This window comes from Ziziphus jujuba, chromosome 10 (genome assembly GCF_031755915.1).
Source record: "Ziziphus jujuba cultivar Dongzao chromosome 10, ASM3175591v1".
In the NCBI taxonomy this organism is placed as follows: domain Eukaryota; kingdom Viridiplantae; phylum Streptophyta; class Magnoliopsida; order Rosales; family Rhamnaceae; genus Ziziphus; species Ziziphus jujuba.
In genome coordinates, this window is record NC_083388.1 from 7,086,360 (window position 1) to 7,111,051 (window position 24,692).

Genomic DNA, 24,692 nt, shown 5'->3' on the forward strand with positions numbered 1-24,692 from the left:
TAGTTAAATGCATGAATGGTTGAAAGTAAAAAAAAAAAAAAAAAAAAAAAAAAAAAAAAAAAAAAAACACAAAATAATAATAAAAATATATGACGAAATGCAAGTATTCGGCTTCTTTCTCTATTGTACGAGTAGAACTATTTATATGGTCACAATCGGAATCTTTCATGTCTACCAACCTAACTTTTTGACGATCGCCTCCCATGTCTCACGTTTCCAGTAAATTTCCCATGCCATGCTTGTAAGCCTGGTAACGTCACATCTCGTTTAAACTTTTTGCTTTATTAATATTTTTTTTTTCATTTATTTACCGCATTTTAGATCATATAAGATTTTTATTTAGACTATTTAAGATATTTTTATCAAAAGATTGCTGGTACTCAAATATATTTAATTTTAAAATTTTTTAGAATCATAAAAACAATCGTTTTCAAAAGGTTTTTATTATTAGAAAAATGACTACTTAATATTTGAATTACTATAGTTTCACATTCGTATAACATGGAATCATATATTAGTTTACTTTACCAATACAGTAATCTATCAGTGTTCCTTGTACGTTCATATTTATCCCAGTAGTTTCGCACCAAATCATTATTGTTTATCACAATCTATTTAAATATATTATTCACTGATCTTATTCTTTGTCTCCCATCATTTAAAGCCCATAAATTTTACATTATACTCTCTTTGGCAGCGGCTCCATTGGCACATTTCTAATTATATACATGTTCTGATATCATATGTCACATCTCATCTACGAGTGTATCATTTTTTTATTTTATTAATATTGTTTACTATTTATCCCATTGTATTTCAAATAGTATGGAATTTTTGTTCAAACTTACTAATAAATTATCAATTTTAGGAATGTTCATACTTAAAAATGTCTAATCTCAAAATTCTTTACAACCTTAAAGTCAATCATTCTAAAATAGTTTTGATTGTTAAAAAAATAACTATTTTACATTTGAACTGTTATTGTTTTATATTCAGAAAATATGAGATTGGATACTAGCTAGCCAAGTTAGTAAAATAGCCTGTTAGTGTACAACATGAGATTTTGTAAAATAAATATTTTTAATATTATAAAACTTGCAAAATTATAAAAATATTATTCTGCAACAAATTTAATATGTTTATCATGTGTTATAGTATTTTACATATTAAAGCCCATTAATTTATTAGATGACATCGATATGGATCCAATACAATATTGTCAATCTAAATCTGTAAATTATCATGTGGATTTGTACTATATATTCCTACCTGTAATAAAACCCTTACCTATGATAAAACCCTTACCTATGAATGTAAAAATTATACTAATATAGAATAATTATTTTTGATAAAATAAAAATATTTATTTAAATTAAAAATTAAAAAATAGATATTTTTATTGATATATTTAATTATTATTTTGAATTAGATTTAATATTTAATTTTTATAAAGATTTTTTTTAAAATATGAAATTTGGTAAAAATTAATTAAAAGTTATTTATGTATTTTAAGTTTAGATTAATCAATATTGATTTGAATATATTTTTAATATAATAAGAATGCTTATCCATTAAATGAAAAAAAATAACAATTTTGTACATTTTAAAAGAAATAATCATTCTTTAAAACGAAAGAATAAGTGTTTCTATAAAATAAATATTCCTGAAATTTAAAATCTATCAAATATAATAATAATAATTAATCCTGTAAAATAGCTATTTTTTTCTTTAAATTTTTGCCACATACTAAACTGCCCTAAAATATATATTTTTAATAGAAGAAATTAAATAACTAAGGGGGATATATTCAATTTAGAATTTTAAGGATTTTAAAAGTCTTTTAAAGTTTTGAGGTGTTCAATTTATATTTTAAAGGAGTCCATACAAATCTAATGATATTCAATTCAGATTTTGATGGATTTTATAAAAGTTCATTAAAATCTAGATGTATTCAATTAGGACTTTATAGAATTCTTTTAAAATCTGGTAGTATTCAAAAAGTCATTGATTTTAAAAGACTTTAAAAAATGATAGATTTTAATGGATTTGAAAGGATTTTAACAGGGAAATTGTGAAGAAAATTGTCAATATGAAATCCACCTTTAAATTCAAAGATTTCATTGGATTCTTACAAAATCTTTATGGAGTCTGTAGAATTCCATAACAATCCATCAAATCCTTTAAAGTCTATAATTTATTTTAAATCCATCAAACTCTAAATTGAATACATCCCTCTAAAACTATAATCAAATTGTCAATAAACACTTTTACTAACAAAGCTATAGTGAAGAGGTTAACTAGCTACAGACAAATTTCCATAATTAAAATATTTTTAGTAAATTTTTTTTTTGTATTTGTAGCCAGTTCATCTCTACAGCTTCATCACATAAAGTGTTTAGTATTAAATTTTATTGATTTTGGCGATAATTTTTTTTGTTGGCCACAAATGTTAATGATAAACGTTTCTCTATCACAAATATATACTCTTTGACAATTTTATTTTTGTAGCTAAGAGTTTTACACTAGAGATTAAACCTTCCTGTAGTTTTGTCACTCATCTATCTATATATTATATACTATAGTTGCCAATTCCAAAAAATAGTTATAAAAAAGTGATAATATGTTACTGTGGCATATTCATCCATAACTGAATTTAACTTCTCATAAATGTTACCGAAAGTTACATACTCCATTAACAAGGTAAAACATATACTTTACCCTCTTCCCGCCGTAATTTTAGTGTACTATTCTTTCACAGAAATTAAATACAGCCTCCATATGCTCAGTTTATCAAAATGGCTCACTTCCCTTTTTAATCAATTTTGTCTGGTCAAGAATAATTCTTTGTACGAAATCTAATGGGGTGTTTTTAACAGTAATAAAATTAATAGGTATTTAAAATTTTTTTAAAAAGTAAATTTTCTTTTTATTTGAATAATTTTTAAGATAAAAAATTATTAAATTTTAATAAAAAATAAATCTCTCGTATTAAAAAAATATTATTTTAAAATTTATTAAAAAATTAATTTTAATATTTTTTAAAATATAAATTTATTATTTAATTTTAATATATAAATTTATTTAATTACTTATAAATTTTATATTTTTTTAATTAATTAAATATTATAAAAAAAATTTCAAATAATTTATTTTTAAAAAATTAAATTCTAAAAAATATTAATTTCCAAAAAAAAATTAATTTTCCTTGATATTTTTCTATTTTACTAAACATCTCATAAAAAAACAAATTCTAGTTGTGCTAAAAAAAAAAAGAAAAAAAATTATGCAATTCATTTTCAAATTCCTATAATGTCGTTATTAAATATTTTTCACTTCAAATTTCATTGCACCCCAATCCTTGTCGGACCATTGGAGCTACAACCCACCCGCTTAACCTCAAAATCCAGGGTTTGATGTTGCAGCAGAGACAAGCGCGCTGCATTGTTCGCAGTTTCAAAGGTGGAGTGGTGGTGGTAAAGGAGGTAACGGCACCGTTTCGTAGTGGTTGTGGTGTAGAATTGGATTGGTGTGTTTGTTTGGCTGGTGGCGAGCTATGGTGGAAAGGTCAGATTGATGATGGTGATCAATAATCTTGTAATGACCTTCCATGTAATTTCCCATTCAATCTTCCACAGAGATGGCATTTTTGGTCCTGGGGAATTTTCGTCCATTTTGTAACTTTGTAACAAGTGCAGAGATGGAAAATGAAAATCCCACTTCCCAATTCTGACTTAATTTTTTTTTTTTTTTTTTGTTAATTCCCAAAAAGAAATAAAACATAGAAGCAAGAGAGAGTCCACGCGCGAAAGTCAAGATTTTGACTCTTTCTTCTTCTTCTTACTTCTTCATTATCTGAACTACGTCAATGGCGGTTATGCATGAAACGCATACAAACAAAACGCAGAACGCGTTCAACTTTTCCAACAGACCCATTTAATGTCAACCCGTCAAACAACTTCCCAGCCCATCTGAAATGGCGGCGGAGCCGGCTTTCTCATCCATCTCCGACGCCGTCAATTCCATTCGCCATTCGCTTTCCGACCTCTGCCTTCCCGATCAGACCCACCACCACCATTTCTCTTTCTCAGTCCCAGCTCGCTTCTCTTCCTTCGCTCACCGTCTCCAGCTTGTGCTTAACCAGCTCCTTCGCTCTTCCTCCTCACCTTCACTCGATGACTTCCCTCCTTCCGTCCACACCGCTCTCAAAGGCATCGCTGCTGACCTCGTCAAGGCCCTCGATACGGTGTCCGTTTACAAGACCAGAAGCAAGATCTTCGTCCTCATCAATTGCCTTTCTCTCTGCTCTTCTCTCCATGAACGCACTTCCGCCATCTCCGGATGGCTTGCCTTGCTCGATTCTGCCATTGTTGACTCGCCCGAGCTTCGGAAGAAGGTCGCCGATCTTTCAAGGGACATGAAGCAAGCTCGTTTTGAAGTATTTTCTCTGTTTCCACCATCATGTCTATGTGCCTATATATTGACTATATTCTGTCTGATGCTTTGATTGAATGAAATTGAATTTGGGATTTTTTAGGTGACGAAGAACGAAGAGAGAGTTCACTTTATGTTACAAAAAGAAGGGCAAGAAAGGCAAGCGAAAACAAGCAAAGCAGTACAGAGCGCCATAATCATGGATTTAGCTCGATCTCTTGGCATCGACCCAGAGAATCAAACCGAGCTATCTGAACAAATCAATCTCCTCAAGAACGACCTCGCGCGATCCAGTTCGCTCTCCGAGAGAAGAATTTTGTCTTCCCTGGAGAGGATTATAGACAACTGGGCAACGGAGCCCACCATCTCCACCTGGAAATTGGACCTGGAATTCGATGACGACGACCAAATCACGCCCTTCAAGAATTTCCAGTGCCCATTGACGAAGGCGGTGATGAAGGACCCAGTTGTCTTGGAATCGTCTCAGACGTACGAGCGGAGCGCCATTGAATACTGGTTCGAACGGTGCATGGAGGTTGGTCGAGACCCGACTTGTCCGGTGACCGGGATGGTGTTGGGGTCTTTGGAGCTGAAACCCAACATTGGGCTCGCCGGAGCAATCGAGGAGTGGGTTAATCGGAACGTTGAGATTCAGGTTCAAGCGGCTGTGAAGCATCTGAGTGAAGAAGCTCCTTCTGTTGAATGTATAGAAAGAGTGTTGGATAGTATTTATAGGATTTGTGAAGAGCACCCAATTAGCAGACACAATGTTAGGAATGCTGGGATTGTTGTGCTTATAGTTAAGCTGCTAAGGAATAGTTCTAAGATTATCGGAAGCAATTTGAGGAGCAAAGCTCTCTTGGCTTTGTTGTGCATGGCTAAGGATGAAGAAAGCAAGGTGGCTTACTCTGCTCTTCTATTGAGTTTGTAGAATATTTTACTTATTTTTTTGTCTTTATATTTTCTTAATTTCTTCATTAATTTCTTCTAATTAAGCAATTACAATTTAAATCTTTTATATTTTTTTTGCTTCTTCCTTTTTTTTTTTATATCTATTTTTTTATATATATTTTAATTTCTTACCATATACTCAGCAACTTCTAATATTCATGGAATTATAGTACTTTCAAAATTCAATGATACTCTTCAGTAGAGCCAAGAATTTTGCAATATGGGTTACAGATAAAACAAAGATATGTTTGTATTTTTTGATAATTAAATTTAATTGACTATATATATTTTTTTAATAACTATATGACAAAATAAATTTTTAATGTATTTGCAATATATTCATAATTTACCTTTTCTTGATCTGGGACAAAATTTTGTAACTTACAGTGAAGAGATAATACTTAGATAACTACTATCTTTCTATAAAGTACAGAACATAATTTGTTACTTTTTACATCTATAATTGTGGTGAGAGGCCTCTACGGTGTCTGAAGTTAGAATGTGTTGCACATTTCTAGGAAATCATGCTTGAAGAGGGTACCACTAGATTGGCTATACATGGTCTTATTGGGAGCTCAGAGAAAGAGAGAGAGAATGCTGTGAAGCTATTACTCGAGTTCTCTAGTGATGAAGCTTGTTGCACTAAAATTGCATCAGAAAAAGGTGCACTGGTTCTTCTCTCAAGCATTGCAGGAAACCTGGAGCATCCTGCTTTATCCAACCTAGCAGAGGAGGTTTTAAAGCAGATGGAGAAGATGGAGGACAATGTTCAGCATTTAGCTGCAGTGGGGAGATTTGAACCCTTGCTTACTCGTCTATGTGAAGGTGCGCCGTATAATTGTTTTTGTCTTCCTGATCTGCACACAATTAAATTTTTATGGTTTATGTCTTAAAAAAAAGAGTAAAACAATTTTTAACTTTCTTGTTCTATGGTAATGGAATACTAAGCAGGAAATAGAAGACGAGAGAGAAATTTGTTGACACATATTGGACTTGATTAGTTTGTGGTCTCTGCTTGCAGGTTCTGATGATGTCAAAATAAAGATGGCCACCTTGCTGGGAAAAATGACCTTGACAAATAGCAGTAAGGAACAAATTGCTCGGCAAGGTACTAAAACACTCGTTGAAATGCTATCAAACCCAGAAGCACAGGCACCAAGCTTGCAAGCATTGTGTAACTTGTCAAGCCTGGATGACAACGCAACCATCCTCGTTGATTCTCATGTGCTTCCAGCTCTAGTGGATATCCTTTTTAGAAATTGGGATCCATTTCCTGAATTGAAGGAGTTGTCTGCATTAACAATTGCAAATATAGTGTCAAATCCAGGGCAATGGGAATTAGCATATGCTGATAAGGAAGGACACTCTATGCAGTCAGAGTCATTTGTACATAACCTTTTGAGACTTCTAGCTGTTGCATCCCCTAGATGTCAAGTGTCTATTCTACATGTCCTATATGGAATTGCGTCATCTCCTCAGGCATCAGGTAGTTCTTATGTGATTACTACATGGGTAACTGATATTCATCCACTTAAAAGGGACTGCTTTTTCTTTGTGTAAAACTTGAAGTATCAATCTCTGGCTAATTCATCATATACCTAGGAAATGTTCATTTTATTTTGTAAGCTCCATGGCTTTTCATTTCCTTGGTCTCATTTGAAATCAATGTGAAAGAAAATGCAGTTGATGCGTTAAAAAGGCTTTACTCTGTATGTGATTTCAAGGTCTTGCAAAAGGCTGTTTTGGCTACCTATATCCTGAAAAGTGGCTTCCCCAAAATGGGTCACAAAACATACCTACACTTTTGTGCTTCAATAATCAGATAACAGGGTTTATTAGGTTTTATTATCCAACAACACAACAAAATTGTTTGACTGTCTTGGTGCCTGCTATAAATTTGATTTCTGTTTACATATAAACTTTTGTAGCATTGTTATGAAAGAAATAATGCCAATAAAATGGAAATTGAGATAGTCATGACATTCTAACAGGTTAACACGACTTATTATTTTTAATCTTTATTTACAGAGTCGGTAACCTCTCATATAAAATCTGGGGAAGGCATCAAAATCATATTATCATTTCTTGAGCACCTGGAAGTCGAACACAGGATATCTGCTTTCAGGCTTGCAAGAGTACTCTCGGAAAGGTTTGGTCATGATCTAGCTAAAGAGCTAAGACATTCTAACAAGCTTCTCTTGCTTAGAGACAAATTACTAAATAAGCAATCTACAGAAGGTGAGAAATCTGATGCTGCATGTATACTTGCTAACCTGTCTCTCTTAGAAGAAGAAGTGAAAGTACTTTTAGGAGCCGACTTTGTAAGATGGGCAGTCAGTACTATCAAAATCCAGCGATGCAACTCGGGTGCAAGGATTACAAGGCCTATGTCAAGCATGCTGGAAGGTCTTCTAGGTCTCTTGCTTCATGTTACAAGGAGTTGTGATCTGCAAACTCTTCATGCAGTCCGAGAGAATCGCCTTATGAGCATTTTCTGTGAGCAGCTTGGTTTTCCTTCAAAACCAAGAGTGAAACAACTAGCTCTGTTTGGACTGAAAAACTTGTCAGAATGTGGAAGGTTACTTGCTGCTAGGGATGCAGAACCCTCGCCTCCCCGTGGATTATTCTCTTCCTTAGTGTTCATGTGTGGGAAGGCTTCTTCTCAACCTTCCACCTGTCCATTACACAATATTCCATGCGATGAAGATGGTCAGCTGTGCTTGCTTAAGTGCAAATGTATCAAGCCCCTGGTCGATCTTCTGGTAGTAGATGAGGACACAAGCGTTCATATTGCTGCAGTGGAAGCACTTTCCACACTCATGTTTGATACTTCTAACAGTTTCAAGAGGGCAGTTGACGAGCTTGAACAACTAGGTCTTGTTGCTGCTGTCATTGATCTTTTCATTGAAGTTCGACCAGGGGACCTTCAGGAGAGGCTTAGTTGGATGATAGAGAGGATACTAAGAGTAGACAACCACAACCATCGGCAATCACTGAATCAATCTTTGGTTAAGGCATTGGTAGAAGCGTTTAAGCACGGTAATACCAACACAAAGAAGCATGCTCAGGATGCTCTTACTAACCTAAAGCAGTTATCAGGTGTCAGCGCAAAAACTTCCAGTCAGGCTCGGTCTCGAGGGTAGTCACAACCCGAAATGTTTATTTGTGCTTTTACCGTGTCAATGCTGTATGACTAATACATGGTTTCAACCCGTGTACTAGAAAATTGATTCAGTTTTGCATCCATTCTTGTAACAATTCACAGGATGTTGTGTATTTTTTTTGGCAATAACAAATATATAGAAGATTGCTCTTTTTCCACAAAATTATATAGAATCCGGCCTAGTTGTTGTACTTGTTCATAAGAGCGAGGCAAAAACAGTTTAAATTGAAGAGCTCTAGTTTCAGTCTTTTGTCACACCCAAAAGGAATGATGGAGAAAAGATATAGATAGACTATCATACTACTTTTATTGAGACTTGAATAAGATAGTGTTACAATTACATAAGACTCTGCGTACACTATACTTTAGTCCAATAAAAATTGAAAAAAAGAGAAAAAAAAAAAATCATGGTAATTGAAAATCAAATCAAATCAAACTGAAACAGTTTAATTTCTGTATTTTGTCAAAAACGGTTTTAATTAAAGAGCTCTGGTTTCTGTATTTTGTCACACCCAAAGAGACGATGGACAAAAGATAATAGACAGATTATCAAACTACTTTTATTGAGACTTGAATAAGATAGTGTAACAATTACATAAGGCCCTGCATACACTATAGTTGAGCACAATAAAATTGAAGCTGAAAAAATAAAAAATAAAAAATAATAATAATAATAATAAAATAATAATTGAAAATCAAATCAAATCAAACTGAAATAGCTTAATTTCTGTATTTTGTCAAAAACAGTTTAAATAAAAAAGCTCTGGTTTCTGTATTTTGTCACACCCAAAGAGAACGTCGGACAAAAGATATATATAGACCATCAAACTACTTTTATTGAGACTTAAATAAAATTGTCATACAATTACACATGGCCAAAGGCCTATGCATACGCCATAGTTTAGTCCAATAAAAATTGAAGCTAAAAAAGAGAGAGAAGAAAAAACATCGTGGAAATTGAAAATAAAATCAAATCAAACTGAAGTGGAGAGTTTCCAACTCTAAAAAGAAAAGTTTAAGTTCAATCATGACAACCGACCATTGTTTAAGGTAAACTTCATATTCAACTGCCCAAAAAAAAAAAAAAAAAAAAAAACCTTTTTCCCGTGCTTATTAGACTCAAGTTTTGTTTCCTAGAACCCAGAAACAAACAAGAAATGGAAAATAAAAAAGTTAAAACTAAAGCTATGTGCATGAACCTATTCATGCTTGGCGTAATGAACCAATATATTATACATATTTGCTGTGGTTTGATTGAAAGGAGCAGTCAAATTGCCTGTCGAAAAGGAAATTCAGGAGCAGAGACCCCAGAGTCTTACCATTTTCACTGCAGATCCACGTTTGAAACAATAAAGTTTGACATAAAAGCAAGAACATCAGTCGGGTGCTACTGTCAAAAATAATAATAATAATAAAAAATAAAAATAAAAATAAAAAAAACTGGTGCACAACACATAATTAAATTCCTTTTTACTACATTTTTTCATATTACAATCATGACCATATCCTTTTTCCTATTTAATGTTCTATAAAACCAAACACGGCACCAACATGTTTGACAATATGGTGTCCATTGTCTCAACTTTATAAACTCGTCTTACTCTTTGATTAATTAGTACAAATCAGTTTCATCCATGTCGGGTTTTCGAATCTAACGCGTCCATGCAACTGCATGGTAAATGAACATATTTCATCCCAAATCAGCTCAATTGAAACTAAACATATCCCAATTCACAAAAAATAAATAAATAAATAAAAAGGTAAAAAGTAAAATGGGCAAATTTCATTTAAGGCCTCTCAAATTTATTGTATATAATTACACTTAAAACTAACACTTTTAAAAATCATCAGTAATATCCCTTTAATTTCTATGTCTATAGAAATTAAAATGATTTATCGGTCTTTACCAGCTAATTTTAACCGTTTAAGACAAAAAAAATAAAATATTAAAACCATCATTTTATGATTGACGAATATTTTAAAAATAAAATTATGGTCTTAATATGCTAAAAATCAACTTATAAATACTGGCAAACAAGCTTAAGTGATGGTTTCTTTTTTTTTAAAAAAAAAAAATAGTATAAATATAATTAAGGTAAAATTTGAAGGCGTTTAAATGAAAATTTTCTAAAACTGAAAATATGTGGCATTAAAGACCGATTTCAGGGTTTCTCCCCATCGCCGTCAAAGTAGAAATGGAATAACCCCACAACAATAATTACCAAACATAATTAAAATGCTTCTCATTCTGCTGAAATTGGGCAACTCCCAATTAACACTTCTTTGAGGGGTAGTTTTACCTACTAGCTAGTAAAGTCGGTTTTTCTATATCCTAAAAGTATTGGCCTGAAATTGTCAAGTTTGGCCTAAACAGAAATAGGTACCATTTATCAGGCATTAACCATGTCAGTCCTTTTATTGATAATCCTGTCAAGCAAGAAGAAGAGGATGACAGCAGACCAGAAATCATACATATGATTCTCTCCTCTTCAAAAACTCAAGATTGTCCTACTTCTAAGGGGGAGGGAGGTGGGGGTTATAAATCCCCATCAAATGGTAAAATTCATTACTTTTTTAGATAGAAACCTGAGTCTGAATCCTTCCTCTCTGTAATAATAATAAAAGTGGTGGGGGCTACAACATTTGTGTTTTGAAAGGAAATGAAATCTTTTGCTTCCACCGTCCTGAAATTTATTAAGAGAGTTCCAACATTGGGAAAGGAAAATTTTCAATTTGGGACATGAGCAGCAACTTGGAAATTAAAGGATATGGCCCGGTTATAGGTAGCCATTGACAACCATATCTACCTCTATTGAATAACAAAGAATCTATCTCCTAACTACCATCCCCTGTCATGCAAAGTTTGTCTGCCGAAAATTCATATTATGGGCCACAGAAATTGCAAATATCTGGCTGTTAAAAGTATTGAAAAATCAACAAAGTCGGGCTTGAGATTTGAGCATCATTTAAGACCTCAATGTCAAGAATTGCCTATGCAGTAAACTCAATAAAGTCTATCATTTTTAGTCTTTAGGTTCTCATTTGAAAGATGGAGTAAATTGATCAATAGGATCCAAAGATAAATGAAAGCAGTTCAAGCGCATCTAATTTGAATTTGACTATATATTTACAATCTCTTATACTATAATTATAGATAATTTTTTTTTTACGAGAATTTTTCAGTATGATTATTATTATTATTATTGTCAAATAAAGATGACTCAATTAGTAAATTATTTAAATAGATCATTTCATATATGTGAAAAATTAATAGGATTATTCTTATTATAGACCTCAAGATGAGAGAAAATTTTTGTAATTAGTTTTGTGTGAAACTTAATAAAATTATTATTTTGTAGAATGATCTTTTGTTTTAATAAATATATCTATAAACATTTCTTTTTCTTGTTTGCAACACCTGGCATAACAAACTTCTACCATAACACATTTTAAATGATAAATGAAAATAAATGTGTTTATATGTATAGACAACTATACGAGAGAAAATCTTTATAATTAGTTGTGTGTGAAACTTAATAGAACTATTATTTCGTAGAATGATCTTTTGATTTAATAAATATATCTATAAACATTTCTTTTTCTTGTTTGCAACACATGGCATAACAAACTTCTACCTTAACACATTTTAAATGATAAACGAAAATAAAAGTGTTTAGATGTTTGGTCAAACACGTGAAGTGAAAATTTTCATGGTTTAATAAAAGCTTAGTACAAAGAGACTGTGCGAATTCCCACATGATTTGTTTTATTTTTCTACAAGACTAGTTCCATGCATGTTTTTAAAAATTGTGTTATTGTTTTGGATTAATTGCATTTTAGTATGCTTGAATATTTTGGGAAAGTTACATTTTTAGCTTTCAAATTTATAATGTTCCAAATTAAATAATTAAATTTCAATTTGCTTCATTTTAATCCAACTGGATTTTTAGTAAACAATAGTTAACGGAGTTTAGAGTACCAAAATCAATTTTTTTAATATGTAAATTTCAACAAACAAAAATTAAAAACTAAATTACAGCAAATTGTAATTTAATATTGATTAGATATGACGGAATGTTAGTCACTATTAATCAAAAAAATTTAATTAGACAAAAATATAACAAACTAAAATTTGAGGGCTAAAATTAGAACATTTTAAATTTAAAGTTTAAAAGTATAATTTTCCCAAACTCCATAGTATTAAAGTATAATTATCTGTATTATTTTTTATCTTCTTACTTCAAAAAAAGTAGCTAAAAAAACAATAAAAAAAATGCAATTAAGGAAAACTAGACAACTTTCTTTGAAATATGTAACTATAAACTACATTTTTTCAACATAGTTTTTTCAATAACATTTACATAGAGCTAATATATATCCAAATTCAAATTAGATTTTTAATATCAAAATTAATATTATAATTTTTTTTAACTTTTAAATCACATCAACAGTTAAAAATTAAAATTATATTATCAATCGTTAGTTTTGATAAAGTTTATTATTTTTAAATAGAATTTTAGTATATTAATAAAATTATATTTTATTTTTTTTAAAATTTTAAATTTTAAATTATTATATTTAATATAATTCAATAGCTAATAAAAAATTATATATTAAAAATATCATATCATCGTCATATGAGTCCATTATATATATAAATATATTTTTATTTATTTAACTACACGAGAAAAACATAGAATGTACAATTCATATTTCTTTCACATGCATCTCAAGGGTTTTGAAAATTCTTTCCATGATCATCCAATTGTGTGTTAAGACTGTGTTAGACTGTTAATAAATTCCATTCAACTTTTGCGGCTTGCTTCTGTAGTTTTCCTTTTTTCCTTTTAACGTCCTTCCAACTTAAATTTGGTAATTACGATAACTGAAATTCAGGGAAAAAAAAATAAAATAAAATCCCTAGAATGAAAAGAAAAACACAACATATTATTGCCACATACATGTATAGGTTTTTTTTCGGCTGGAAAAGAAATTAGAAATTAATAGTCAACAAATCGTTTACATGTGTCGAAAAGGAGAGACATAGATGCTAGTAACACATTTTATGTACTTCAAATTAATTATATCAAATTCTGATTATTAGGTGATATGGTATTTTTTTTATAATATACAAATAAGACTTATATATCAATTGATGTTTTTACAAAATATGTTGTAACATGGTTGTTTAATTTCTTAATTTTGTTTGTTAGGGATTTACGTTAATATATTGTCACATAGTTGGTTTTTAGTTTCTTATTTTTCTTTATTAAATTAATTGAGTGTAACTTGTTCATGTAAGTCTTAGTTAGTGGTAATTAAATTTTAATAGATATATAATTTAATTATAAAATTATAAGGAAAAATATATAAATACCAAATTGAACACAATTTTAAGTTTTGTTGATTTTTGTTTTGTTTTGGTTTTTTTTTTTTTTTAAGTTTTTAATTGTTTAAAATATCTTATTATAACCACTCTTAACTAACATTTGATATAAGCAAATTACATGTAATTAGATATAAAAAAAAAATAAAACAGAAACAAAAAACTAACCATATTAGCAAAAGATACCTTAGTTATTAATTGACGGTTATTTATTTATTTTGGAAACAAATTTATATGTAAATTGGAAGTTAAAAATGTTGTATGTTTCCTAAAGGCATTCTAAAGATGGTAAAGCTATTATTTCTTCCTTTGAAAAAAAAAAATTAAAATAATTACTTATATTACTCTTGTGATGTTCATATTCGCACCATAAAATTTCTACTTTTTTTTTTTTTGGTGAATACCATAACATTTCTACTTAAACATATATATATGCCACAAAAAGTTAATTAATCCATATTTAATTATCTATTCATTAATTTTATTAATTCATCAATATATAATTGCCAACAAGATTTGGTATTGTGGGTCTTCTTCACTGCATAAACTCCATATAATTTGGATTTTGAGTCTTCAGGAGCTGAACTTGACAACATTTCTGTTCATTTTGAAATCAAAATGTATAATAATAATAATAATAATAATAATAATATATTGCACAGTGGCTGACATGATGCCAAATATATCCAAACAAGAAAAACAACATTATTTAAAATCCCACAATCGAATCAGGGGCACAAAAACCTTGCAATTAAAAAAAAAAAAAATGAAGGAATATAGTTTTCTCTTTCTTGGCCAATCTTAGACCATGTGAACCAAATTTGAATTTGGAATTTGTGGGTTATATAAAGGAAAAACTCATCAACTGGTAATAGCCAGCAGTACAACGACTGTTCTTCCAAAAAATTCAGGTTTTTCGAGATATATGGAAACATATAGACGTTGTGGGTCTCACTATTAAGCACATTAGGCACATTGATCTTACAATCGAGAAGCAAAAACATTTTTTTATTTTTTTTATTTTGTCATTTTTCTTTTCTAAGTGTTGGTTATTTATAGAGAGATTTTTATTTTTATTTTTTTCCATTTTTTCTATCCACGTTATCATCTAACCAATAAAAAACAATCTTATCATATCTAAAAATAATTACTTTTTATATGTTTATTTATTTATTTTTTTCTTTTTTATATCTTTTTTTTTAAATAAAATGATATTATATCATTGATACATAAAAATACAAAGATCCATATCCATTACTAAAACTTGTTGATTATAAACAATTTTTTTTTTAAAAAAAAATTATTTTGTCAAAATTAAATTGAATTATTTGATGGGAATGAGCCACGAATAGAAAAAATCAGATGATGTGTTGGAGAAAGAAGCTGAGATGAAATAACTGAAACATTCCTTTCACAGACGTGGACAAATATATACATATTATACAGACAATAATCACAAGCAAAAAAGTAATGAAACTAGATCTGGCAATCATAACGTATCGTGTTAAATTGTGTTTGTATCGTATTGTGTTATGTTCATGTAAAATTTAGTTAATACAAACATAACCTATTAAACTTTTGTATGGAAATAAATAAATCTAAATCTATTCAATAAATTAACATATAATACATCATCTGATCCTATTAGCTTATTAAAAATAAATATAAATTTGAAAATTTAAATTTGATTTAGTTTTTAAATAATAAAATAATATTTAAAAAAAATACAAAGACTTGTTTATTATCAAATTTGTTTAAAAATTAAACTAAAAAAGAACAAATTAATACATACTTAATTATAAATTAAATAATTTTAATATTATAAAACTTGTGTGATTACAAAAATATCCCTTTCTAATAGGTTTATCATGTATTATAATGTTTTATCCGTTAAAATCGGTTAATTTATTGGATTTTATTGGATGACATTAATACGGATCTGATACGATTCCATCAATCTAAATTTGTAAATTAATGTATAAGTGTTTATGTATTATCGTGTCCTGTAAGATTTTCACAAGCCTAAATGAAACTTCCATTTGCTCTTTTATTTCTCTGAGACTCAACTTTGAGTAAGAAAGAGAATTTGTGGGATTATAAATTTCCATAGAGAGCGAGGGGGCTTTTCTTCTCCACTGTTGAGGGATCTCCTTTTTTCTTTGCCAGCTTTAATCAGCTCTCTTGGAAGGTGAATACATTAATCACTTTTATCTCCTTGCTTTTGTGTCATTTTGCTTTTCTCTCGATGTTTTTCTTTCTTATACATATGCATATTTCAAATTTTTTTTTTTGTTTTTTGTTTTTTGCCTTTGTCAATCTTTTTTTCTTTTCATTTACAAGTATCAAATTATATATATATATATATATATATTTTTTTTTTCTTTTTCTAATTTACATATATATATATATACACACACACAGAGATTATTTAGGTCCACTAATTTCCACTTTAAAGCTCCTTCGTTTCAATCTTGGCCATAGAAGGAAAAAAGTACAATACCCTTGTAAATATATCATATAATATAACCAGCAAATAAATCTTTTATCATTTCCATTCTCCAACAACATAAACCTATATTTTCATATTTAAAATTGTTTTCCTTTTAAATAATACATATACCCATATATAAATAATTTAAAATTAAAAAATATTATTTATTTACCACTAATGAAATAATTACTATTAAAAATTCATTTTTAAAATAAAAAATAATATAATTAAATATTTAAATTAAAATTTAACATATAAAATAAAAATCGTCACAGCCCATTTTAAACAACACTCTTTAAAATTATATAGGTGTGTTGAATTCTTCAATGTTAATTATTATTTTAATGTACGAGATGGTTTGCTTTTTTTTTTTTTTTTTTTTTCCTCCCCTAAAAGAGATGGTTTGCTTGGTTACATATGAAGTGAGGTAATTTGCTAACTTATTCAAGAAAAAAAAATAGTTCACAGCAAAAAGATAAAGACAAAACTAGTACATGGCAAAAAATATAAAAATAAAAAATAAACAGTCTAACGGTATGATTGTAAAAGGGATATAAGTGTAAATTACTTATTAGGGTTTCAACTGTAATTTCAAAAACTACTAAAAGTGATCTGAAAAAGTACAAAACATATGTGAAGGTTTTTTTTTTTTTTTTTTTTTATGCCAATATATTTTGTTTGTTTGAAAGAATTACACATTATTAAATCTTGAATTAAATCTGGCACTTTTACATGTAAATATTATCTTTTTTATTATATTCAATTTGCGCATTTGTGTAATAGAGAAATGACCCAAAAAAATCATTGTAAAATTTTCTTTTTATCATATTTATGTCGAAATTATAAACAAAACTTTGACTAGTTTCAAAACTCCATTAAATAATGGCGAAGTCCTTATCGACCGCCCAATTAAAACACAATTTTAAAGTCCAAGATAGTTCATTCTTTAAAAAGTAAAAAAAATTAAAAAAAATTCAAGACGTTTCTTCAAAATTAACAATTGCTTTGATAAAATTAACAATTGCTTTGGTATACGTTACCCAAAAAAACTACTTTTTATTACCCAAACATGCCTATCAAAATTACTAATTTCTTGCCCAATTGACTTCCATCCCACTAGCTTTTTTAAAAATTTTCTATTTTCTGGATGAACATTAAAATCACCATTAACTGGAATATCTATTTCCAATTTGGATTATACCTAGAAAATTTTTCTTCTTCTGTTTTTTTTTTCCCAGATATAATAATAAAAACTTAAAAGCATTCCTGTACTTCTGGAGCGGTCATAAATCCTTTACAAGAGTACCCTTTAATTTATACTTCCCATGAAGGAAAAAGATAAAATAAATGTGACAATCTACCATGCTTATTATTTATTTATTTGTTACCAACCTTTTGGTTTTCGCATTGAATTAAGATCCATCAGGTTTTGCTTTTGTTTCACAAATTCTCTTCACGCTCTTGAGGAAAAGACGGTATAAAAATTAAAAAGGAAAAAGTGGTTATTCTCTTCTTTTTTTTTCTGAAGAAAAAAAAAAGTGGTTATTCTCTTTTTTAGGTAAAAGTGCTTCTTTATTTTTGGCATTGGGCAGCTAAACAATTTTTCAGAATCATTTTATATCTATAATTGCTTCTTCTTTTTTTGTTTTTTGTCCACCTTTTTTCTTTTTTAAGTTCTGTAATTAGAAGCGGAACCGCTGACACTTATTAAATCCATTGAACTTAACAGGAAATTTTCTAATTTCAATAGGAAGAGTTGATTGCAATTAAAATTATCTTTCTTTTCCACCTAAACTGATAAAAAAAAAATTTCTCTTTTTTTATTTTTTTTTCAATTTTTTATCTATTCATTACCAAAAAAAAAAATAATAATAATAATAATTATATGGTTTCACCAGCTATTTTAATCCTAACTTTGTGTTAAGAGTACCAGTCTTTTCAGTTTTCCATATCTATTCAATTAATAAATATTTATTTTAAAAATCATATACATAGAGCACAAAATCCCCATTTCTAAGTTAAGATATGAATAGCTACTTACTGGTTGGGTAAAAGCAAGCTTTTTCTTTTGTTGTTAAAATAATCATAAAGCTTAGCCAGACATGGCTGAACATAAATAAAGACAAAGCAATGTTGTGAGCATTTAAAAGCCATGACAAAAAAAGACATAGGTTTTCTTTGGCAGCCTTTTATGAAACAAAAAAGACTTATGTTGTTTTACCATGTTCTTACTCATTATGGTCTTTAATTCAAAATCTAGTGGTTAAAAAAAAAAAATGTTTTTTATTTAATAAAAGGTACCATAATTTGCTATCCACATAAAGCAAAAAACAAGATCTACAGTTATGATATATGTATTTATAGGAAGTGGGTGTGAGAAAAATTCATAAAATATACTTATCAAAAATTTTCTTTTCATGTTAAGAGTTAAATTAATGATGATTAAGGCAGATCTCAGAAATCACAGGGGAAAAAAATATATAAAATGTTCATTTTTTTTTTCAGAAATGACAGTTAAAATGCATCATGGAGTGCCTTTGTTAGGCGATGAGTGATGTTGGCCAAAAAACAAAGTTGTAGTTCATGTGCTCTGCCTGATCGCTAAAGCAACCATGCCATGTGCAACATTGCAAGTCATGTATGTGGGAATTTAACGTTGTTAAAATTGCTTTTCAACCACTTTTTTTTTTTAATTTTTTGCTTTACATGTCAAAATCCATCCGTGCAGCCATCATTTGGTTCTTTTTTTTTTTTTTTTTCTCTTTTTTATTTTGTTTTTATTTTTTGGTTTCTTTTAATATAAAAAACCCATAATCAGTCTCCATACAGAGTGACAAAAACTCGGGCTCTCTTCTCTGTACAAAATTTATTTTTATTTAGTTTTTCAAAAAACTTTTCTCAAAGTTAGTTTTTGCAGATTATAAAAACCGACCTAGAATCTCCATTGGAGGAAACAACAACAAGAACAACAAAAATGGTGAAAGATATTGTAGGTGCTGTAGATGGGGTTAAAATGGAGAAAGCTGATTTCGATCCCAGTTCTCCACCACCATTCAGAATAGCAGAAATCCGAGCAGCCATTCCAAAGCATTGTTGGGTCAAGAATCCATGGAGGTCCCTCAGTTATGTTCTCAGGGATTTGTGTGTGATTTTTGCATTGGCATTTGTTGCAATTTGCTTTGACACTTGGTTTCTTTGGCCTTTTTACTGGGTTGCTCAAGGAACTATGTTCTGGGCTATCTTTGTTCTTGGGCATGATTGGTAAATCATCCATCTTAGTTCTTTTTATTTTATTTTATTTATTTTTATATTTCACATTTGGGATATGAATTTTCTCTTTTTCTTTTTTTATGCGAAAAAAATGTGATTGGATCCGAATTCAACAGTGGCCATGGAAGCTTTTCGGACAGTCCAATCCTGAATAACTTGGTGGGGCATATTCTGCATTCTGCAATTCTTGTACCTTATCATGGATGGTAAAAAATAAACTTTTTTTTCTTCATTTTTTTTTTCTAACTAAATTTTTTTTTGAGCTTCATAATTTGACTGAATATTGTTGCTACAGGAGAATTAGTCACAGAACTCATCATCAGAACCATGGACATGTCGAAAACGACGAGTCCTGGGTTCCGGTACATTCTTCTTTGTCTTTCCTTTTTGCATTGGTTGTTAACACAAAACGATGGAACAGAACTAATACACGACTTTCTTGTGTTTGGATTTAGTTGTCTGAGAAGACTTATAGAAGTTTGGACTTTCTTACAAAAAGAATGAGATTCACGTTGCCTTTTCCCATCTTTGCATACCCATTTTACCTGGTAAGCTTATTTAGTCTTTCAGCCATTTGAAGTTTTGATTAGCTGAAAATTTTGCATTTTTATTTTTTGTTCTTTATTTATTTATTTATTTATTCCTGATGATTTAATTGGGTTGCAAATTTCAGTGGACTAGAAGTCCAGGAAAAGAAGGTTCTCATTTCAATCCTTACAGCAAATTGTTCAATTCAAGTGAGAGGAAAGCTGTGATGATTTCAACTGTTAGCTGGTCTCTTATGGTTGCTCTGCTTCTCTACTCGTCCTCTGTTGTAGGTTATGTTCCTATACTAAAGGTCTATGGTGTCCCCTACTGGGTGAGTTTCTGCTTACCTTAACTACAAAAAGTTTTCTTCCTAACTTCCAATTCTTATTATCTGAATCCAAAATTATCAAACAGGTTTTTGTAATGTGGCTGGATTTCGTTACATATTTGCATCACCATGGCTATGACAAAAAACTTCCTTGGTACCGTGGCAAGGTACAAATCAAATGTTCACTGAGCTTGTTATTACCCCATTGTTGGATTTTATCTTTTTTTTATTTTTATTTTTTATTTTTTTTGCAGGAATGGAGTTATCTAAGGGGAGGGCTAACGACGGTTGACCGTGATTATGGATTGTTTAACAACATTCACCATGATATTGGAACCCATGTTATCCATCATCTCTTCCCTCAAATCCCACACTATCACCTTATTGAAGCGGTACATTCTCTATCACTATTAAATTTTCCGTACCAAACTCAATAGTATAGAACAAAAATGAGATTTTTTTCAATTGAAAATTTAACTAGTTTTGTTCTAATGGTTACTAACTTAAATTTTATCTTTGCAGACTAAGGCAGCTAAACCAGTACTCGGGAAATACTATCGCGAACCGGAAAGATCAGGGCCAATTCCATACCACTTGATCAAGAACCTACTAGCAAGCATAAGTCAGGATCATTATGTCAGTGATAATGGAGATATAGTATACTACCAGACTGACACAGAGCTTTATCACATATCAAAGAGCAAGCTTTACTGAAATACTTATCTAAAGGAAACCCAAATTGCAAAAGGGGGATATTGGTTTTGTATTTTGATGCAATGCTGCACCTCTGATGCAACATAATAGTCTCTAGGGTTTTTGGGATATGTCTCTGAAGCAAGCTGTACCTCAGTTTCCTAGTCTTACAATAGTGAAAAAGGTTGGCCTTTTGGTCTTTGATAGTTTATACTTATTTCCTTCTAAATAAATCAAACTTGGTCTAATCCAATCTTTCTTTTTCATTAAAAAGATAGTTATACGTATGTATTTTCCTGCTACTCTGCTAAGGCATTAATACGAAGCCATAACCCATGAGTAATAAGAAATTCGCACTTAAAATCGTGACTCTTCTATTGGTAATGGATTATATACTTGACTCTTAGTTGGTGAATGATATGATACAATAAATGTCATATGAACATGAAAATATATAGCTTAAAATTTTTATTCATGGTGTGTGCCATTGCTTTTTCAAACTCAGGACTCTGAAACATAACAAGCAGAGACATGGCAGTAAAATTACTCAAACTGGTCTTTTCTATATCCCTATTACCCAAAATCCAGTAACTGTCTTATTCCCTTCTCTGTTGTTTTGCAGATTTCTAATTTTGGCATAGTTTTTTGCCCTGAAATTTTGGAAGTGCTTTGGAAAATGTACAAATATTTTATGTAATTTATTATGGGCGATGAACGGCCTTAAAGGCTCTGTTTTTTGGAAAACTCAACAGTTAAGAGTCAGCGGACCTTAAGAACTGGTTTAGTGTGTAACTAGGCCTTGCCCAATGCAAATTCAATGCACTGAATGCTACACCAAGTTATTTCAAAACAAAAAAAATGTTGCACCAAGAAATTCAAATGGCCAACAACATTTATTTAACATACATATCCAATAAAACCCTGTAAAAAATTTACAGGAAAAATAAATATACAATTTTCTTTTATAGACAAGATGGGACCAATTCACTGTTTTGCTAGTTAGGGTAAACTTTAAAAAATTGGGATTGCTGAGTCATATGACACAACCAAATGTTCACATATATTTTTAATTTTTAGCTGTTATGCAGTAATATAATCTATAGAATCCAGAAACATCTCGTTAACCTTTTGAGTTAATTTAATATATATAATTATCTGGTGTACTTTTTGGATTTGGGAACTCATATATGCTTTGATTCTCTCTCTCTCTCTCTCTCTCTCTATATATATATATATATACTCTTTGTCTTTTCCTTTACCTATGCATAATTAATCCGCATAATTAATCCACTCACAGGAACGTTAATTCATTGAAGTCTTCTTGATTTCTTATGTGTTCCCAACACGCAATGTATATTATTATAGAAATATAAATAAATAACAACAAAAGCATTTCTGTGGCTATATGTATAAAAAAGTATGTATACATTTATCATATTTTTCTATCATCATTGTTCATTTTCTTTAATTGGTTTTTCCATATTAGGATTTACGGAAACAGCTATGCAGCAAGTGGTGGAAGAAGTAGAAGCAAGTTTTGGTGTTGATGGGATTTGTGAGGACTATGATTTCGACCTAAGTGCTCCACCACCATTCAAGATTGGAGACATTAGAGCAGCCATTCCTAAGCTTGCTAGGTCAGGAATACATGGAGGTCTATGATTTATGTCTTGGGGGATGTGAGTGTGATATTTGCATTGGTATTTGGTGCAATTTACTTGGACACTTGGTTTTTTTGGCCTTTCCCTTGGTTTGCACAAGGGAATATGTTCTGGGCTATTTTTGTTCTTGGACATCGTTGGTAACAAACTAATAATCTATTCTTTTATAGAATTGTACTGGATTTTATGAAATTTGCATTAATATATGGGAAAAAAAATGTAAATTGTTATCTTAAATTCGCAGTGGTCATGGAAGCTTTTCTGACAGTAGGATGCCAAATACCTAGGGGGGCCATATTTTGCATTCTGCACTTTAAACTTCTTTTTATTTTTTATTTATTTATTTAGTGGTTTTGAATGTTGATAAAGATTTGAATAATGTCGCAGGAGAATTGGCCACAGAGTTCATCATCAGAACCATGGACATGTAGAAAATGATGAATCATGTGTTCCTGTATGATTTATGTTACATTATTTATTTTCTTAAGTTTGCAGGATTTTTTTTTTTTTTTAAGGCATATGAAATAAATTAATATCTTTTATTGGTTTATGATGCCCTTCTTGTTTATTATAAATTATTTTTTTATTAGTTGACTGAAAAGGTATATAAGACTCTGGATGAGAGCACTAAATGGCTGAGATTCAAAATCCCATTTCCCATGTTTGCATACCCATTTTACCTGATAAGAAGAGTTTACATTGTCTATATAATCTCTTAAAACTGCATAAATTGGTTGTACTATAAAATTTTTCTTTTTGACAAATTATTAGTTTTCTCTTTTTGGGTTTGAATTACAGTGGAGTAGAAGTCCAAGAAAGGAAGGTTCCCACTTTAACCAATTTATTTGCTCCCAATGAAAAGCTAGAAATGTTAATTTCAACAGCCTGTTGGTCCATAATGGTTGCTCTGCTTCATTATTTGTCCTTCATTGTGGGTCCTCTTTCCATTTATAAGCTGTATTTTGTTCCTTACTGGGTGAGTTTTCTAATTCCTTGAAAAATTTTCAATTATATACAATTCATTGAAAAAAAGAACCTTTTATTTGTCACATGAAAAATCTTCCTTGGTACAGAGGCAAGATGGGAATTATATTTAAACTATTATTATTTATTTTCAAGTAGTAATTCAAATAGTTTTATAGCTTTCTTTATTATGTTGAAGAATGGTGTTTTATATGCAGGAATGAAGTTATCTTAGAGGAGGGGTAACGGACGGTTGATCGTGATTATAGATGGATTATTAAGATTCACGATGACATTGGAAATCATGTTGTTCATAATCTTTTCCCTAGAATTCCTCATTATCATCTTGTTGAAGCTTTAAATTCTCTTTTTTTACTACCAAAAACTCAGCTGTTAAATGTTTTAGAACTGGTACAAATGGCTTGGTTTGGAACTAATTGATTATGGTCATTTTGCAGACAAAAGCAGCAAAGCCAATACTGGGAAACTATTATAGAGAGCCAAAATCATCAGGAACTTTTCCATTGCTCTTGAAGAAGATATTAATTAACAGCCTCAGACAGGACCACTATGTCAATGACACTGTTGATACAGTATTTTGTCAGATTTTGATCTTTACAAGGACAAGAAGAGGCTGTCATTGTGATATGGGCTACATCAGATTCTTTTTTTTTTTTTAAATTTCTCTTGAAGTAATTGTTGGCTCTTTATACTGAATCTGGTACCACAAAAATATATATGAAATAATTTGTATTAACTACGAACTCTTTATATATAAAGATTATTTCAGTTTGTATATATATTTAGTCAAGTAAATATGAGTAACA

At 30.1% G+C, this 24,692-nt stretch overlaps 2 protein-coding genes across 2 annotated transcripts; both read left to right on the top strand.

Annotated features, from left to right (window-relative positions):
- Positions 1 to 3,342: 3,342 nt before the first annotated feature.
- Positions 3,343 to 8,778, top strand: LOC107410864 (U-box domain-containing protein 44). The gene is made up of 5 exons (XM_048469316.2): positions 3,343 to 4,435; positions 4,535 to 5,329; positions 5,901 to 6,207; positions 6,404 to 6,868; positions 7,411 to 8,778. The coding sequence occupies exons 1-5, from the start codon at positions 3,974 to 3,976 to the stop codon at positions 8,523 to 8,525; spliced, it is 3,144 nt and encodes a 1,047-aa protein (XP_048325273.2). The 5' UTR covers positions 3,343 to 3,973; the 3' UTR covers positions 8,526 to 8,778.
- Positions 8,779 to 18,858: 10,080 nt separating this feature from the next.
- Positions 18,859 to 21,489, top strand: LOC107410778 (omega-3 fatty acid desaturase, endoplasmic reticulum-like). Its single transcript, XM_060811782.1, has 9 exons — positions 18,859 to 19,060; positions 19,340 to 19,683; positions 19,809 to 19,898; positions 19,988 to 20,054; positions 20,148 to 20,240; positions 20,366 to 20,551; positions 20,635 to 20,715; positions 20,803 to 20,940; positions 21,071 to 21,489. Exons 1-9 carry the CDS (start codon positions 19,040 to 19,042, stop codon positions 21,260 to 21,262), a joined length of 1,212 nt encoding a protein of 403 aa, XP_060667765.1. The 5' UTR covers positions 18,859 to 19,039; the 3' UTR covers positions 21,263 to 21,489.
- Positions 21,490 to 24,692: the final 3,203 nt, after the last annotated feature.

Coding starts and splice junctions, on each gene's coding strand:
- LOC107410864 (XM_048469316.2), top strand. CDS start 3,974: ATGGCGGCGGAGCCGGCTTTCTCATCCATCTCCGACGCCGTCAATTCC. Junction 4,436..4,534: donor TGAAGCAAGCTCGTTTTGAA/GTATTTTCTCTG, acceptor GGGATTTTTTAG/GTGACGAAGAACGAAGAGAG. Junction 5,330..5,900: donor CTAAGGATGAAGAAAGCAAG/GTGGCTTACTCT, acceptor GCACATTTCTAG/GAAATCATGCTTGAAGAGGG.
- LOC107410778 (XM_060811782.1), top strand. CDS start 19,040: ATGTGCAACATTGCAAGTCAT. Junction 19,061..19,339: donor TGTGCAACATTGCAAGTCAT/GTATGTGGGAAT, acceptor TAGTTTTTGCAG/ATTATAAAAACCGACCTAGA. Junction 19,899..19,987: donor CTTGTACCTTATCATGGATG/GTAAAAAATAAA, acceptor TTGTTGCTACAG/GAGAATTAGTCACAGAACTC.